The sequence below is a fragment of the Salvelinus namaycush genome, chromosome 3 (genome assembly GCF_016432855.1).
Source record: "Salvelinus namaycush isolate Seneca chromosome 3, SaNama_1.0, whole genome shotgun sequence".
Classification (NCBI taxonomy): Eukaryota; Metazoa; Chordata; class Actinopteri; order Salmoniformes; family Salmonidae; genus Salvelinus; species Salvelinus namaycush.
Genome location: NC_052309.1, coordinates 80,222,539 through 80,240,749, shown reverse-complemented (window position 1 = coordinate 80,240,749; position 18,211 = coordinate 80,222,539). Strand labels below are relative to the sequence as shown.

The 18,211-nt window shown below is 44.8% G+C and overlaps 1 protein-coding gene across 1 annotated transcript in view; it reads right to left on the bottom strand.

The window, feature by feature from the left end:
* LOC120044647 (voltage-dependent calcium channel gamma-2 subunit-like) overlaps positions 1-16,378 on the bottom strand; it is a 69,683-nt gene extending 53,305 nt beyond the window's left edge. The window contains exon 1 of the mRNA XM_038989322.1: positions 16,168-16,378. Within this exon, the coding sequence (XP_038845250.1) occupies positions 16,168-16,378 (211 nt within the window). The remainder of the gene's footprint in view (positions 1-16,167) is intronic.
* Positions 16,379-18,211: the final 1,833 nt, after the last annotated feature.

Genomic DNA, 18,211 nt, shown 5'->3' with positions numbered 1-18,211 from the left:
AGAGAGTGTGGTCACAGCCAGGGTCTGCCATTATCAACGACAACCCTGGAGCAATTAGGGTTAACCCTATAATTAGGGTTAACCCTAAGTCTAAGCCCTGTCTAAGGGATCCACTAAGCTACAGTGCATTCGGAAAATATTCAGACCCCTTGACTTTTTCCACATTTTGTTACATTACAACCTTGTTCTAAAATTGATTTAATTTTCTCTCATCAATCTACACACAATACACCATAATGTCAAAGCAAAAACAGGTTTTTGGAAATGTTCGCAAATAAAAATTATATAAAAAACAGAAATATCACATTTACATAAGTATTCAGACATTTACTCGGTACTTTGTTTAAGCACCTTTGGCAGCAAGTATAGCCTTGTGTCTTCTTGGGTATGACACTACAAGCTTTGCACACCTGTATTTGGGAAGTTCCTCCCATTCTTCTCTGCAGATCGCCTCAAGCTCTTTCAGATTGGATGGGGAGCATTGCTGCACAGCTATTTTCAGGTCTCTCCAGAGGTGTTGGATCAGGTTCAAGTCCGGGCTCTGGCTGGGCCACTTAAGGACATTCAGAGACTTGTCCTGATGCCACTCCTGCGTTCTATTGGCTGTGTGCTTAGGGTCATTGTCCTGTTGGAAGGTGAGCCTCCACTCCAGTCTGAGGTCCTGAGCACTCTACAGCAGGTTTTCATCAAGGATCTCTCTTTCCCTCGATCCTAACTACTCTCCCAGTCCCTGTCGCAGAAAAACATCCCCACAGCATGATGCTGCCACCACTATGCTTCACCGTAGGGATGGCATTCAGGCCAAAGAGTTCAATCTTGGTTTCATCAGACCAGAGAATCTTGTTTCTCGTGATCTAAGAGTCCTCTAGGTGCCTTTTGGCAAACACCAAGCGGGCTGTCATGTGCCTTTTACTGAGGAGTGGCTTCCGTCTGGCCACTCTACCATAAAGGCCTGATTGGTGGAGTGCTGTAGAGATGGTTGTCCTTCTGAAAGGTTCTCCCATCTCCACAGATTAACTCTGGAGCTCTGTCAGACTGACCTTTGGGTTCTTGGTCACATCCCTGACCAAGGCCCTTCACCCCAGATTGCTCAGTTTGGCTGGGCGGCCAGCTCTAGGAAGAGTCTTGGTGGTTCCAAACTTCTTCCATTTAAGAATGATGGAGGCCACTGTGTTCTTGGGGACCTTCAATGCTGCAGAAATGTTTTGGCACCCTTCCCCAGATCTGTGCCTCGACACAATCCTGTCTCGGAGCTCTACGGACAATTCCTTTGACCTCATGGCTATGTTTTTGCTCTGACATGCACTGTCAACTGTGGGACCTTATATAGACAGGTGTGTGCCTTTCCAAATCATGTTCAATCATTTGAATTTACCACATGTGGACTCCAATCAAGTTGTAGAAACATCTCAATGATGATCAATGGAATCAGGATGCACCTGAGCTCAATTTCGAGTCTCATAGAAAAGGGTCTGAATACTTATTTAAATCAGGTATTTCTGTTAAATTTTTAAAATAAATTTGCAAAAAATAAATAAAACTGTTCTCACTTTGTCATTATGGGGTATTGTGTGTAGATTGATGAGGAATTAAAAATATATATATTTTAGAAAAAGGCTGTAACGTAACAAAATGTGAAAAAAGCCAAGGGATCTGAACACTTTCCGAATGCACTGTATGTGGAATTGTTTTAAGAAGGTCATACCAAGGATCATTTAGCTATTTGATTTGAATTGTTTTAAGAAGGTCATACCAAGGATCATTTAGCTATTTGATTTTAAGACCCCTTGAAGTATAAAAAATCCATATACAGTATATAAAAATGTATTTGATAAAACAATTAATTTGGCCTTACTGCTATTAGCCCATACAAATGCATTGAATAACAGATTCACTACATGGAACAACAGATAGTCCCCCAAAAAAATCTAAAGGAAGTTTGTTCTGAAGTGTCTGTCCTGTATCTGAGAGATATAAGAAATATAATGACCATAATTTTTTATTATTTTTTACATGTATTTAACCCCTTATTTTTAGCACCAAACAGTCTCCATATACAGTATACTGTTCTTCCATTAATGTTTCCAACTGATACCGGGGGCCTTCAGACAAATCTTGTGAGGCCTGTGGGCGTCCTAGAGCAAAGTCTCACCTTTCCACTGTAGACACATATGACAATGGCTAACTTGGTTACAGGGTTGCCGTAGGATGTAATTCCTACACAGATATAGTGAGCCAGTGAGATATTCAGTCAATTGTATAAGTGATACTGACATTGACAGTAGCAGACACTGAGGCCGACAGTAATACAGTGTTGTGTTCTGAGCCTTTGTCTGCCATCTGCCGCGGAGCTCTCCAACAGGTGGTATGAGGCGTACTGAGGGGAAACAAAATATAAAAGCCAGGCTCCTTACAGCCCATCATCGCAACTTCATTTTGATACAATATGTTCATTTTTGACTTGTGCAACCCCATGAGACCAGCAGGTCTGGGGTATGGTGGTTACAGCAACATGAGACCAGCAGGTCTGGGGTATGGTGGTTACAGCAACATGAGACCAGCAGGTCTGGGGTATGGTTGTTACAGCACCATGAGACCAGCAGGTCTGGGGTATGGTGGTTACAGCACCATGAGACCAGCAGGTCTGGGGTATGGTGGTTACAGCACCATGAGACCAGCAGGTCTGGGGTATGGTGGTTACAGCACCATGAGACCAGCAGGTCTGGGGTATGGTGGTTACAGCACCATGAGATCAGCAGGTCTGGGGTATGGTGGTTACAGCAACATGAGACCAGCAGGTCTGGGGTATGGTGGTTACAGCAACATGAGACCAGCAGGTCTGGGGTATGGTGGTTACAGCAACATGAGACCAGCAGGTCTGGGGTATGGTTGTTACAGCACCATGAGACCAGCAGGTCTGGGGTATGGTGGTTACAGCACCATGAGACCAGCAGGTCTGGGGTATGGTGGTTACAGCACCATGAGACCAGCAGGTCTGGGGTATGGTGGTTACAGCACCATGAGACCAGCAGGTCTGGGGTATGGTGGTTACAGCACCATGAGATCAGCAGGTCTGGGGTATGGTGGTTACAGCAACATGAGACCAGCAGGTCTGGGGTATGGTGGTTACAGCAACATGAGACCAGCAGGTCTGGGGTATGGTTGTTACAGCACCATGAGACCAGCAGGTCTGGGGTATGGTGGTTACAGCAACATGAGACCAGCAGGTCTGGGGTATGGTTGTTACAGCAACATGAGACCAGCAGGTCTGGGGTATGGTGGTTACAGCACCATGAGACCAGCAGGTCTGGGGTATGGTGGTTACAGCACCATGAGACCAGCAGGTCTGGGGTATGGTGATTACAGCAACATGAGACCAGCAGGTCTGGGGTATGGTGGTTACAGCACCATGAGACCAGCAGGTCTGGGGTATGGTGATTACAGCAACATGAGACCAGCAGGTCTGAGGTATGGTGGTTACAGCACCATGAGACCAGCAGGTCTGGGGTATGGTGGTTACAGCAATATGAGACCAGCAGGTCTGGGGTATGGTGGTTACAGCACCACGAGACCAGCAGGTCTGGGGTATGGTGGTTACAGCAACATGAGACCAGCAGGTCTGGGGTATGGTGGTTACAGCAACATGAGACCAGCAGGTCTGGGGTATGTTGGTTACAGCAACATGAGACCAGCAGGTCTGGGGTATGGTGGTTACAGCACCATGAGACCAGCAGGTCTAGGGTATGGAGGTTACAGCAACATGAGACCAGCAGGTCTGGGGTATGTTGGTTACAGCAACATGAGACCAGCAGGTCTGGGGTATGGTGGTTACAGCACCATGAGACCAGCAGGTCTGGGGTAGGGTTGTTACAGCAACATGAGACCAGCAGGTCTGGGGTATGGTGGTTACAGCACCATGAGACCAGCAGGTCTGGGGTATGGTGGTTACAGCACCATGAGACCAGCAGGTCTGGGGTATGGTGGTTACAGCAACATGAGACCAGCAGGTCTGAGGTATGGTGGTTACAGCACCATGAGACCAGCAGGTCTGGGGTATGGTGGTTACAGCAACATGAGACCAGCACGTCTGGGGTATGGTGGTTACAGCAACATGAGACCAGCAGGTCTGGGGTATGGTGGTTACAGCACCTTTAGGCTGGTTCAAGTATAGGCTGCTGCATTTCTCCCTCTCTGTATGCATGTGTTTGTCAGGTATGCGTGTCAGTAAGAGTAGCGGTGCACACTAGCTGTGATAGAGAAGAATTCCTTCCTGACCCTGGTTGTGAATGTGTGTGTGTGTTATGGCACAGGAGCAGTCCATGTGCATGCTGTTGTGAACTCCTGAGAGACTCCTGTCCTGGAAAACGATCTGAGAGAGCAAAGGAAAGCCACGCTGCTCGCCATTAAAAATTCATACTGTTCCTTACTGCACACAGGCAATGAGCGCACACACACACACACACACACACACACACACACACACACACACACACACACACACACACACACACACACACACACACACACACACACACACACACACACACACAGAAAGGAGTGGGACAGAAGGGGTTAAACGTGATGGGCTGGACAGGAAGTGTTGCATCATCTTCCTCTGTGATTTAGCAGAGCCTTATCCCCAGCTACATCAGTATGTAGCACCTTCATTTTGACAAACTCCTTGATTCGACCTGATCTGGAGATTACCGTAGCATTGTCTTTCATCTTCAGGAAAATCAGATGCGTTCTCAGCATTGTGGCTAAGACTGTGGCTGAGCTTCAGAGTCAGAACACATACATTATCCCTCTATAGACATGAATAATCGAGTGTCAGCCATACCTGGACACCAGGTTTACATCATTTCCTGTAGAGAACATATTCCATCATCAGCCTTCAGATTAACCCCCAACTCACTCTGTCACTGCTAAAGCTACAGTTCACAGATAAGATACAAGTTGGGACAGATTCATTCTGAAATAACATTGAGTGTAACTTACACAAAGTTTGTGTAGGTTAAAATGGGATGGCTTTAAAAATGTTTTTCTGTTTAAAAATAAATATTTGGATTGCATAACTATAAATATATATATATTTTTTTACCAATAATCAAATGTTCAGCAGTCTCCCTTTGACCTTGTCAACATCATTACTCCCATTCAAGACAGCCGATGACATCACCACCTTCCATTTTTTTTCTTAGCTTGGAGCAGTTTCTTATGGTCTCATTTGACAGATAGAGTCTCATTACAAGTGTTTGTTTTCCCAACAGCACCATTTGCTGTGACAGTGGGGTCTGCCAGCTCTGTCGGCTGCAGTAAAAACTCACTCTGGAGTGCAGTTAACAGGACCATCTGAACAGCCCTACACTCGCACATGTAACGGATGTGAAATGGCTAGCTAGTTAGCGGGTACGCGCTAATAGCGTTTCAATCAGTTACGTCACTTGCTCTGAAACCTAGAAGTAGTGTTGCCCCTTGCTCTGCAAGGGCCGCGGCTTTTGTGGAGCGATGGGTAACGACGCTTCTTGGGTGACTGTTGTTGATGTGTGCAGAGGGTCCCTGGTTTGCGCCCGAGGTCGGGGCGAGGGGACGTACTAAAGTTATACTGTTACATTGGTGCCGTGACCCGGATCACTGGTTGCTGCGGAAAAGGAGGAGGTTGAAAGGGGGGTGAGTGTAACGGATGTGAAATGGCTTGTTAGCGGGTACGCGCTAATAGCGTTTCAATCAGTTACGTCACTTGCTCTGAAACCTAGAAGTAGTGTTGCCCCTTGCTCTGCAAGGGCCGCGGCTTTTGTGGAGCGATGGGTAACGACGCTTCGTGGGTGACTGTTGTTGATGTGTGCAGAGGGTCCTTGGTTCGCGCCCGAGGTCGGGGCGAGGGGACGTACTAAAGTTATACTGTTACATTGATGCTGTTGACCCGGATCACTGGTTGCTGCGGAAAAGGAGGAGGTTGAAAGGGGGGTGAGTGTAACGGATGTGAAATGGCTTGTTAGCGGGTACGCGCTAATAGCGTTTCAATCAGTTACGTCACTTGCTCTGAAACCTAGAAGTAGTGTTGCCCCTTGCTCTGCAAGGGCCGCGGCTTTTGTGGAGCGATGGGTAACGACGCTTCGTGGGTGACTGTTGTTGATGTGTGCAGAGGGTCCCTGGTTCGCGCCCGAGGTCGGGGCGAGGGGACGTACTAAAGTTATACTGTTACACACACACACACACACACACAGTATGGCCTCTGCAGGCCCTCATACAAACATGGCCACCGACATCCCCTTAAAGGAGATAAGGCACAGAAGACCTTCAGTCAGTGTGTTGTGACAAAGATTTCCATTTGCCTTTGCAACCTCAAATGTTACTTGTCAATAACGTTGTCAAAATGTGACATTACTCTCTCTGACCCGGGTCGATTGACAATGAAAAAAGAAACGAGGGCTCAGGTGAATACAACAAAATCATTACTCTATCTGTCTGCCCTGCAGTCAGGACTCAACTCTTTAGCTGTGCAGAAATCCAATACCCTCAAAACTCTGCACATCTCATATTACAACTCTGTCTAGCTCCATTGTATTGTTATACCTAAAACACATTGATTGCAGAGTATATGAAACTGGAGTTACGCTATCTACAGTAAATATACCTGGACCAGGCAGGGAGTGGAGATGTCAGCACCTTTCCCACTAGGTGCTAAGAGGGTTCTACAGAGGTGGGAATATCTCATTCTCCTATCCCCAGCAACACTGAGAGCCTGTTGTGCTAGGGCTGGAGTCGTAACCCCGTGAAGGACCGGGGCCTTGGTCTTACTGGATCCAGGTGCAGGTGCAGGTGCAGGTGCAGGCTCACCTCACACCCCATACAGTATGGCAGGGTGTTGGGGAGCAGACAGAACTCTACCCACTCCCACTCTCCGGGATGATGCAGTGTGTTTGGGCTCCGCGCTGACACAAAGCAAATACGGTGTAATAGATGGCAAATGAACTGCGCTGTGGACACCACCAATTAATCAAAAGGCAGATTGCTGTAGTTTCTCCTCACTATCGCAGGAAAAAGGAGTGGATCTCACCTCCTTAAAATGAATGGATTGTATCTGAGGTTAATTATTATTTACTATTGGGTCTCTTTGGGAGATTTCCACTGCTTAAGGAAATGGCCGCTGATGTGGAACCAAGGTAAGAGACTTCTGTGTTGTTAGGAGCAGTGAACTATTTATTTGTGCCTGTAACCATGCAATATCCTGCCAGGATACATTCATTTCTTTCAGTCTCATCTCACTGTTTCTGGTGTCAGTGCTTCACATGTATTTTCATCAAGTTTGTGTACTATAACAGTCAACTGTAATCGGTACAATAACATCTATTGGCAGCCAGAGTCCAGTGCCCTCTGTCCATTCAATAGTGTTACAGAGACTAGCCCAGGGTTTGACTGCCACAGGGTATGACTATCCCAGGGTATGATGACTGTCCCAGGGTATAATGACTGTCCCAGGCTATGACTGTCCCAGGGTATGACTGGCCCAGAGTATGTCCCAGGGTATGACTGTCCAAGGGTATGATGACTGGCCCAGGGTTTGATGACTGTCCCAGGGTATGAATGGCCCAGAGTATGGCCCAGGGTATGACTGTCCAAGGGTATGATGACTGGCCCAGGGTATGACTGGTCCAGCTGCCCAGCCCATGTGCACTACTGATTTGTTCCCTGGCCATGTAGGATAAAGATAGACTCCCCCTCAACACAACTGACTGCAGCTAAAAATAACATGTGTAAATGAAGGCTAGAGCCACACACATACGCACACACACACACACACACACACACACACACACACACACACACACACACACACACACACACACACACACACACACACACACACACACACACACACACACACACACACACACACACACACACACACACACACACACACAAGTTTCAGTGACTGGAGAGGACTGATGTAATTATCATGTGGTGACCCGGACGCCATCCCCTCTTTGACACGTGTCCTTTTTTCTAATTTACGACTGGCCCTCTCGTTTAGTGGAGCAGGGGGACTCCTACACGCTGAGTGGGCAGGTGGGCAGGCAGGCGGGCAGGCAGGTGGGCGTGCAGGAGGGTGGCTTTTATGGGACAGGGCTACCAAAGTTTACAGCACGTCTCCCATCGATCAAAGCCATCAGTGCCATTAATCATACCCTAAACCAATTCCTATGGCATCTCCCCCTCCATAGCCCATCACACAACACGGGCACATGGAGGAGATGGAGATGAGGATTATGCCACTTCACACCACTGCCAAGCCAGGAGAGGCCTTCTCTGGCAGGTACAGTTAGCTAAGTGTGGGGGAGGGGAGATTCAGAATAGCATGGAGACTCCTACATACTACACACCTCCACTATACTGGAGCATAGAATGAGAATGAGAAAACCAGATAGGAAAGTGATATAACCTTCACTGTACTAAAGCATGTTATAACTTTAGAAAGGAGGGGCTTAGTGATTGACCTACACATGACCAAAACACTGCAACAGCATATAAGACTGTACTGAACCACAATCACTCCCACTATTCACTCTCTCTCCAATAAGAGGAAACCCCAAGGCAATGGACAGTACATTATAAATGAGTAGAACTACAGTACATGGCCATCTCCACAGTGGGACAATGACAGACAGACTGACACCACAGACACTGTACTACTGTAATGAAGGTGATTGAGTCTCACACAGCCCCATCTAGTAATGACTGTACTGTAATAATCAGGCCTTAGTGGCCAATAGAACGGACCAGGGTACAGACCAATAAAACAGTCCAGACCAGTAGTGTCTGTCTGCAGTCCCAGCAGAGCAGAGCTACTGTAGCCACAGTGGCAGACAGGTCAAAGCTAAATGAATCACATCTATCTATGGGCTCTGGGAGAGGTGACAGTGCAATAGAGCCCAGTCACTTAGATAGCAGCTGAGAGGAGGGATGTGACTGGGGCAGATGTCATTCCACAACCCTCCGAGTGTGGATAGCCAGTCCAATGAAACACTAAGGGAGGGATTGTCCATGAACCCCTATTGCCCCTATCTCAACAAGTGGTTGAAGACCAGACCACTCTGAATTGCCACGGATATAGTACTCTGTATTCAACTTGATATGGCCAGTACACTGGTGTGCGTGGCTACGCTTGTGTTCCTTGATGGCGGATATGCGGGCATGTTATCCTGTTCATGCAGCTGGGTGTACAGTGGAGCCGTGTCATAATACAGCCTAATGCCACTTTAGGGTCAGGTCATTAGCCTGGGTGGGCATGTTCCAGCCGGTGTAATCCTTATCTGATTGGACTATGAGACTAGTCCTGCTCTGGAGCACTGGCACTGCCCAGCCCAACAATCTCTGCACTATCTCTCATTCTGTGTTTTTCTCTTACACACACACACACACATACACACACACATACACGCCGGATATATACACATGCATGTACGCACACGCGCGTGTAAACATTCACACACACACCCACACACACACAGACACACACACAAACACAAACGTGTACACACACACAAACAAGTGCTCAGGCTCAAACACACATACACCAACAAAAACATACACATGGAGAAAGCACTAGTAGATTTCTCCCACCTGTTCAAAACGCTACACCCACATACTCATGTAGAAAACCATAAGATACAGTGCCTGTACACACACACTGGTATAGTCTCAAGATGATTGACAGGAAGGAACCGAGGGAGGCCACAAGAACAAGTCCTGGAGTTTGGTCATTCATTCCCTGAACCATCCTACATGCATTCTCTTCAGCACCAGTCCATTTCCACAACTGAGAAACCAGGAAATTGTACCAAGTGGGTGGATTTCAAGTTTTTTTCATGCAGAGGGTAAAGCTGGCCCCCATATATTTTCATTCATATGGCATCACAAAGCATTGGACTACTCTTCCAAACGGCATGGAGGTAGCAAACAAAGCACATGTATTCCCTCTATTGCTGATAGTCCTTCATGGGAAACGGCTCTGCCAGTGAACCCCGAGGCAGGGGGTGAATTATTGGTCTTACTGAAGAAAACCACTCATACAACAGGTGATAGGAGGAAAGGGGGGGAAACACAGCCACCAAAGTAGTCCTCTTTTGTCAAAGGATTTTCCCATCTTCTTTTGCACCTCCTGCCCGCCCCCCCTCCTCCTCCCTTCCTTCGTTTCTCATCCTATAGCCGAGGCAGAGGGGGGCGCTGTAATGAAGATGAATGGGGCAGATTAGCGTGGAGCGAGGCGTGGCGGTGTGCTATACCTGGCTGTGAGGAGCGGAGGCCGTGCCGACCGACGTGGATGCTCCGGTATGCAGTCACCCAGCCCAGACAGGATGGAGCAGTGTTCCCCCCTCCCTCTGGGGCTCAATCCATTAGCACCACACATGTTTGCCGTATGCTTAACACACACAGAAGATAGCCCCAGACAAATCCCCCTACCTCATCCCCTTTGTATGGCTCTGCCTCAGTATGACAATAATACACAGACTAGTTTGCACAGGCTTCCAAAGCATAGGCCAGTATATATGCTAGTATAACTGCTTGTATAACTGCCAGTATAACTGCTAGTATAACTGCTAGTATAACTGCTAGTATAACTGCTAATATAACTGCCAGTATAACTGCTAGTATAACTGCCAGTATAACTGCCAGCATACCTGCCAGCCAGTATAACTGCCAGTATACCTGCTAGTATAACTGCTAGTATAACTGCCAGTATAACAGCTAGTATAACTGCCAGCATAACAGCCAGTATAACTGTTAGTATAACTGCTAGTATAACAGCCAGTATAACTGCCAGTATACCTGCTAGTATAACTGCTAGTATAACTGCCAGTATAACAGCTAGTATAACTGCCAGCATAACAGCTAGTATAACAGCTAGTATAACTGCTAGTATAACAGCCAGTATAACTGCTAGTACAACTGCCTGTATAACTGCCAGCATAACTGCCAGTATAACTGCTAGTATAACTGCTAGTATAACTGCTAGTATAACTGCTAGTATAACTGCTAGTATAACTGCTAGTATAACTGCTAGTATAACTGCTTGTATAACTGCTAGTATAACTGCTTGTATAACTGCTAGTATAACTGCTAGTATAACTGCCAGTATAACTGCCAGCATACCTGCTAGTAAAACTGCTAGTATAACTGCCAGCATAACTGCCAGTATAACTGCCAGTATAACTGCTAGTATAACTGCTTGTATAACTGCTAGTATAACTGCCAGTATAACTGCCAGCATACCTGCCAGCCAGTATAACTGCCAGTATAACTGCTAGTATAACTGCTAGTATAACAGCCAGTATAACTGCTAGTACAACTGCCAGTATAACTGCCAGCATAACTGCCAGTATAACTGCTAGTATAACTGCCAGTATAACTGCTAGTATAACAGCTAGTATAACTGCCAGTATAACTGCTAGTATACCTGCTAGTATAACTGCTAGTATAACTACTAGTATAATTGATAGTATAACTGCCAGTATAACAGCTAGTATAACTGCTAGTATAACTTCTAGTATAACTGCCAGTATAACTGCCAGTATAACAGCTAGTATAACTGCTAGTATAACTGCTAGTATAACTGCCAGTATAACTGCCAGTATACCTGCTAGTAAAACTGATAGTATAACAGCTAGTATATATGCTAGTATAACTGCCAGTATAACTGCCAGTATAACTGCCAGTATAACTGCTAGTATAACTGCCAGTATAACTGCTAGTATAACAGCTAGTATAACTGCCAGAATAACAGCAGGTATAACTGCTAGTATAACTGCTAGTATATATGCTAGTATAACTGCCAGTATAACTGCCAGTATAACTGCCAGTATACCTGCTAGTAAAACTGATAGTATAACCACCAGTATAACTGCCAGTATAACTGCCAGTATAACTGCCAGTATAACTGCTAGTATAACTGCCAGTATACCTGCTAGTATAACTGCCAGTATAACTGCTAGTATAACTGCCAGTATAACTGCTAGTATACCTGCTAGTATAACTGCCAGTATAACTGCCAGTATACCTGCTAGTAAAACTGATAGTATAACTGCTAGTATAACTGTCTGTATAACTGTCAGTATAACTGCCAGTATAACAGCTAGTATAACTGCCAGTGTAACTGCCAGTATAACAGCTAATATAACTGCTAGTATAACAGCTAGTATAACTGCTAGTATAACCACCAGTATACCTGCTAGTAAAACTGATAGTATAACCACCAGTATAACTGCCAGTATAACTGCCAGTATAACAGCTAGTATAACTGCCAGAATAACAGCAGGTATAACTGCTAGTATAACAGCTAGTATATATGCTAGTATAACTGCCAGTATAACTGCCAGTATAACTGCCAGTATACCTGCTAGTAAAACTGATAGTATAACCACCAGTATAACAGCTAGTATAACTGCTAGTATAACTGTCTGTATAACTGTCAGTATAACTGCCAGTATAACAGCTAGTATAACTGCCAGTGTAACTGCCAGTATAACAGCTAATATAACTGCTAGTATAACAGCTAGTATAACTGCTAGTATAACAGCTAGTATATATGCTAGTATAACTGATAGTATAACTGATAGTATAACAGCTAGTATATATGCTAGTATAACAGCTAGTATATATGCTAGTATATATGCTAGTATAACTGATAGTATAACTGATAGTATAACAGATAGTATATATGCTAGTATAGCTGCTAGTATAACTGCTAGTATAGCTGCTAGTATAACTGCTAGTAAAACTGCCAGTATAACTGGCAGTATAACTGGGTGCTAGTGTATTAGGGTGACTATGACAATATAGGCTCCAAAGGATTTTATTCTGTGTTTAAAATGTAGTCTTGGATATTTATTTCTCACTATAGAAGAGGCATTTAGTATTTAGTATTGTATTGGGATCCCTAAGTACTCTTCCTCGGGTCCAAACAGGAAACAAAACAACAAATAAAATACCTAAAATTCATAATATAATATACATAATCCTCCTGTTGATAGAGCATGATTTGTGGGTTTGATGCCCTTAGGGACCAGTACGAAAAAGTATGAACATGTATGTACTGTAAGTCACTGTGGATAAGAGCGTCTGCTAAATGACTGACATGTAAATGTGAATAATATACATAACACTACATAATACTACATAACCTCCTGCCTCTACCTCATGCTTCAGAAACAGGAGATGACTCCTGCCCTATGAGCCGTTCTGGCTCTCACAAGGCCACCCACCTACATAATACAATATACTGTATAATACAGTGCAAATTGCAATACAAAACATATTAAAATGACTGCGTCTCATTTGATGTGAATGAGTGGAGCAAGCATAGAACTGTGATGTATGCTGAACTCTAATCTTTGACCTTCCTCGTAATGGACTGTGTTGCTCCTGTTAGATGTTGTTTGCCCAAATAGTAAGCCAGGGGCACATTGTTGCCAAATCTTGTGGAGGGCTCTTTGCTGATAGCACACATCGTTTGGTTTCTCTGATGTCAGGACAATTGAATCAAATACTGCAACAGATCAAGGGACTCGGCATTCATATGAACCAGCTCCAAGGGCAATGTAAGATTTCACAAATGAATCGCATGCTTTGGCGATGACATATGCTATTGCATTTTCAGTATGACTGATAGCACAGGCGACTAGTGAAAACAAGTGTAAATCTACAAAATCTATATAAGCCATATTTTATGGAACCATCGAAGTGTTCCACTCTCTTTCCAGTGCTGGAGAGGGAAAAGGACCTGAATGTTCACCGGAGGAGAGATCAGTGAGAAGTGCCTCTACCTTCACACAAACATGCATTCACGCACGCACCCGCATGCACGCACGCACGCATGCACGCACGCACACACACACACACACACACACACTCTCTCAGCCTGTATGGTTACTTTCTCATGGGCGAGGCTAGGTATGGTATTACAGGGCCTGGAGTGAGCAGTAGAGTGGTAGATGGTTGTGTGGACATTCCCCTCTGTGATCAGGGACTCTCCAGGAGCTGATTAAACAAACACAACCCCTCGCCCACCTGGGCACACAACATGAGCTGTATGAGTGGGCCAGAGCTGGGCTACAGCAAATCACTGTCTGCATTGTCAGTTGTGATACAGACAGGATGCATCATCATCCATCGCAACAAGGTAGCTACCGATATATGAGACACAAGGTGTAGGATGGTGATTTTCCATACAAAGTACCCACTTGATTTCAGCATTGGCATGAACCTCTTCATGCTGTAGTTACAGTATCCACCTGAGATGGCAGACATAGCAGCACCACACCTGGTCTGTAGCAGGAGCTTCTTGTGGATGAGCTGCTGCTTATACTCCACTGCAGCTGGATCCGGCTCTGCAGTTTACTTCCTATTTTTCAATATCACAGATTTCGGTATAAATTGTGCTAATTACCCATGAATAAATTTACCCGATTGCGTTTTTTTAAGCCCAATTTCCACAGCAGGAAGTCGTTTGGATTGGTATTCAAATGAATCTGACCTCGATGTGTAAATGCGATGGTGCCGTTCTCCGCTTCCTCCCCTCATCAAGGCCTGAGACCATTCAGGAATCGCAAATTACAAATCAGTGTTCATTTCCTGCTATTTGGATCAACAATTCAAAGGAGGGAGGCTGTTATCTTGCCACAAAAGAGAAGCTGTGGCATATGGGCTTTGTAATTGTAATTCACCTTGTGCCAAGTATAGGAGATTTTGGTCAGGTCTGGACTATGAACAATTGTCTGTTAATTACATAACAGCCTGACTAAGGCAAAGGCCAGTCATATCACACCACTGATTTTCACCACCTTCACAGATAAGTGTGAATTTTCAACAGAGGTTAAAAATCTCTAGTCTTTGAAAACCTCTCCACAGCTGTAGTTAACCTGTGATGGGTCACGTTGAGACCTAAAATGGCTCTCCCACTGTATGTCCTGGCTAGCACAGGAGAACAGATGCAGAGAGCTCCTGGAAAGGGTAGCTGCAGGGTGTCAGACAGACCTTGAACAAACCTTAAGCAGATGCTTAAGCCGCCCTGACAGATATGGCCAACGTCAGCCATCGTACCTTGGTCAAAATCACCCAGTAATGTCGATTAAGAAATTAACATACAACAGTACTTTCATTGCCCAGGAAACTCTCTAAATAAAAATACATCCCTGTAATTTCCAATTTTTTTATACATTTTTGCCAATGTGAATTTAACATGCCAAAAAACACATAACTTTATTCTGTGCAAACATACACATTTTGAAGAGTTCAAATCATCAGATCTTTACAGTTGAGTGGCACTGACATTATTTTCATAAACCACTTCCTGGGGCTGACTTCACCTCAGGCTGTTAGAGCAGAGATCTGACCTGAGACTGACTGCTTACTGCTTATCAAATGACAGAGGAGTGTGCAGAGAGACAGGAGGCCTGTGTGAATCTCTCTGCTAAGAAGATGTAACACTGCGTGACCTCACAAGGTTACGCTCAAAGTCAGCATCTGACGCCTCCGCCAGAGCATGACAGGAAACAAGACCACGCTGTGTGTCAAGTCAAGACGTGGGAGGTGGTCTTGAACCTGCGCTTGAGAGGTGACTGTGTTTGACAACTCAGAAAATACTAAGCACTGCCAGGTCAAAGGGTAAATGACAAGCACTGTTAAGGCACCCCATCATCCAGAGGTCAAAGGTGGGGTCTGGATGGAAATTTGACAGGAATGGCTGACTCTCTGTTGCTCTTGTGCACTGGTCATTATCATATGTTATCACAATTAGAAATGTTTGAAGAATGGCATGGTCACTTGGTGCTGTTTTGAACAATACAATCGACTGGTGGCAAAGAATGTAGAAAAGTCATGTTTTGAAGGTGTCACTTGAGGATTGTGTATAGGTCTAAGAGGTGTGAAATGGAGGGTTCTTACAGTAGTTCATTGGCCCAATTCTGTGTTTGATACACTGTATGGGGCTTAAGATAAACCTGATCCACATGGCATATGTCAGTAGAAAAGCAAAGGAAGGGATAAAAGTTATAACGTCAACGAGTGGGATAGGTTTTACTACATGTAGCTAAAGGTTCAAATGTAATCACTATGGTATACTGACATGGAGAAAATAAAGTGACTGCAAAACGCATGTGGCTCAATTACCTTCTAAGCAACACGTCCTCCACAATCCCGAATGGGTCATCACCTCTTCGTTCTTCTTGCTGGTCTCGTTATCGCTGACCGACTTTGACTTGCACGTGCCGCGCGAGTACAGCCAGTAGTCCGTGCCAACCGCGATGGTCATGAGACTGAAGGCGGCAAATGCGCCGACCGTGGTCAATAGCATCTGAACTCCGCGGTCAAACAGACCCATATTTCCGCATTCCATGAAAGGGGGACCCCCTTTCCTCTTGATATATAGGAAATAAATATTTGAAAATTTACGGGACCAAACCAAACTAAAAAAATGGGATATATTTGAGCGAAAGGAGGGGGAAGGAGGTGGATGCGGTAGGAACCTTATGGTTGCGTTTGGGTGAGGACTGACTAAGAGAAATTGGGTTTCCTTTTAGGGTAGTTTCGGGAGGAGGACGCAGTGTCTCTCTCCCCAGATGGGTTTACTAAATGTTACCCCAAATATAAGAATTACGGACAAAGTAATGGCCTCTAAAATGGACTAAAGCGTCAACTGTTATCCCTATGACTACAACTAGCCTACACTGGCAGTTGCAGCATAAACCTACTAATGTAAAGATAATATTATGTATAATATACAATCACAGTAAGTGATAGGTAGAAAGAGACTGTAATATAAATGGAAAAGGGGATAGCCTCAATCAAAATTCAGTAGGCTATTACGCTTTGAGACTAGCTTTTGTCTCATGCTTTACAATGTAGCATTCAACACGCTGGCAATGTGTTTCTTGATATGCAATGTTTGCAGATAAGTACTATTCTATGGATAGCACTGAATGAATATGAGCTCAAATGTATGAAGAGAAGAGGGTGGGGGTGGTGTTAGAGTAATGGTAGGTTTACAACAATTCTGCCTGGCAAGTCAATACGTCTCTTAGATGCGAAATTAATTACAATTATTGTTGGCATATAATGCTGAATTTGTATATATTTTATGTTTAATTATGTTTGAATAACCCTATGTCAGGGCTATTATAGTCAAGATGGAAAAGCAAGGAGAGAAACAGGGACGGGAAATGAAGGACAGGGAAAATAAGAAAAGCAATTGTAAATAAATGGACGATTCAAGTCCAGTGGAAACAAATGAAAATAATCCTGGGGTCTATATTATATAAGAAAGTAAAATACTATAGGGCTTGCATCAATTTGACAAATCAACCAACAATGGAATGAAGAAATCAAGCCCAATGAATAAATTAATTAATTAGTAAAGAAACAGATAAATCAGGTCGAAAACAAATTGAACAAGAGCTAGATTTCCTTTTTCCTAAAATTCTGATCCCCAGTTTCCATATGTAGCCCTTAGCTCTTTGAAGGTTTCCGCCGAAAATGGGGATTTGCGGTTGGAAAGGGTGCAGTCGACGATCCGGAGAGAGCGGGGTGCATCCAGCAAGGCAAGCCGACCATTACTCGACATAGAGCCGGGAAGAGGAGAAAGGGGAGTTGGGGATGCCGCCGGAACTGATCCGTTTTAGTACCACTGTTAATACTGTTGTTACTTGGATATCCAAATTCACGGTTGTATCACACCCAGAACCGGAACCAGAACCTTCCCACTTGCATAGCCCTTGCGCCATGTAAATCGAAAATAATCTGATAGAAAACTCAGTTGCAAATCAAAGCAAAAAACGACAGTATATGTTCCAATCCTTGTTCCTTCCCTTGTTCGTTCAGATGACAGCGGAGTTTTTCTTCTGAGGGTGTAGGAGTGTGTAGCTGGGCTAGAAAAATATTACACAACCGGAGGAAGAGACCGACAGCACGCCACGCCGACCCATCAGCACAGATCCACAGAGCCGTTGAGAGGGGCGCAAATTGGAGTCCGTATATTCTGGATGTCAGTGTCAGCGCTATGCATTTAATTGAGGGTTTCTCCTCTAAAACGATGGTTTATGTCAGTGTTTGAATGCTGATTGTAGTGCTGAAGATTATGAGTATATTTTCTTCCCACATTGACTGATGCTATACTCTGGCTTTAGTAGGCTACAGTGCTCGTCCACCGATGCTGGAA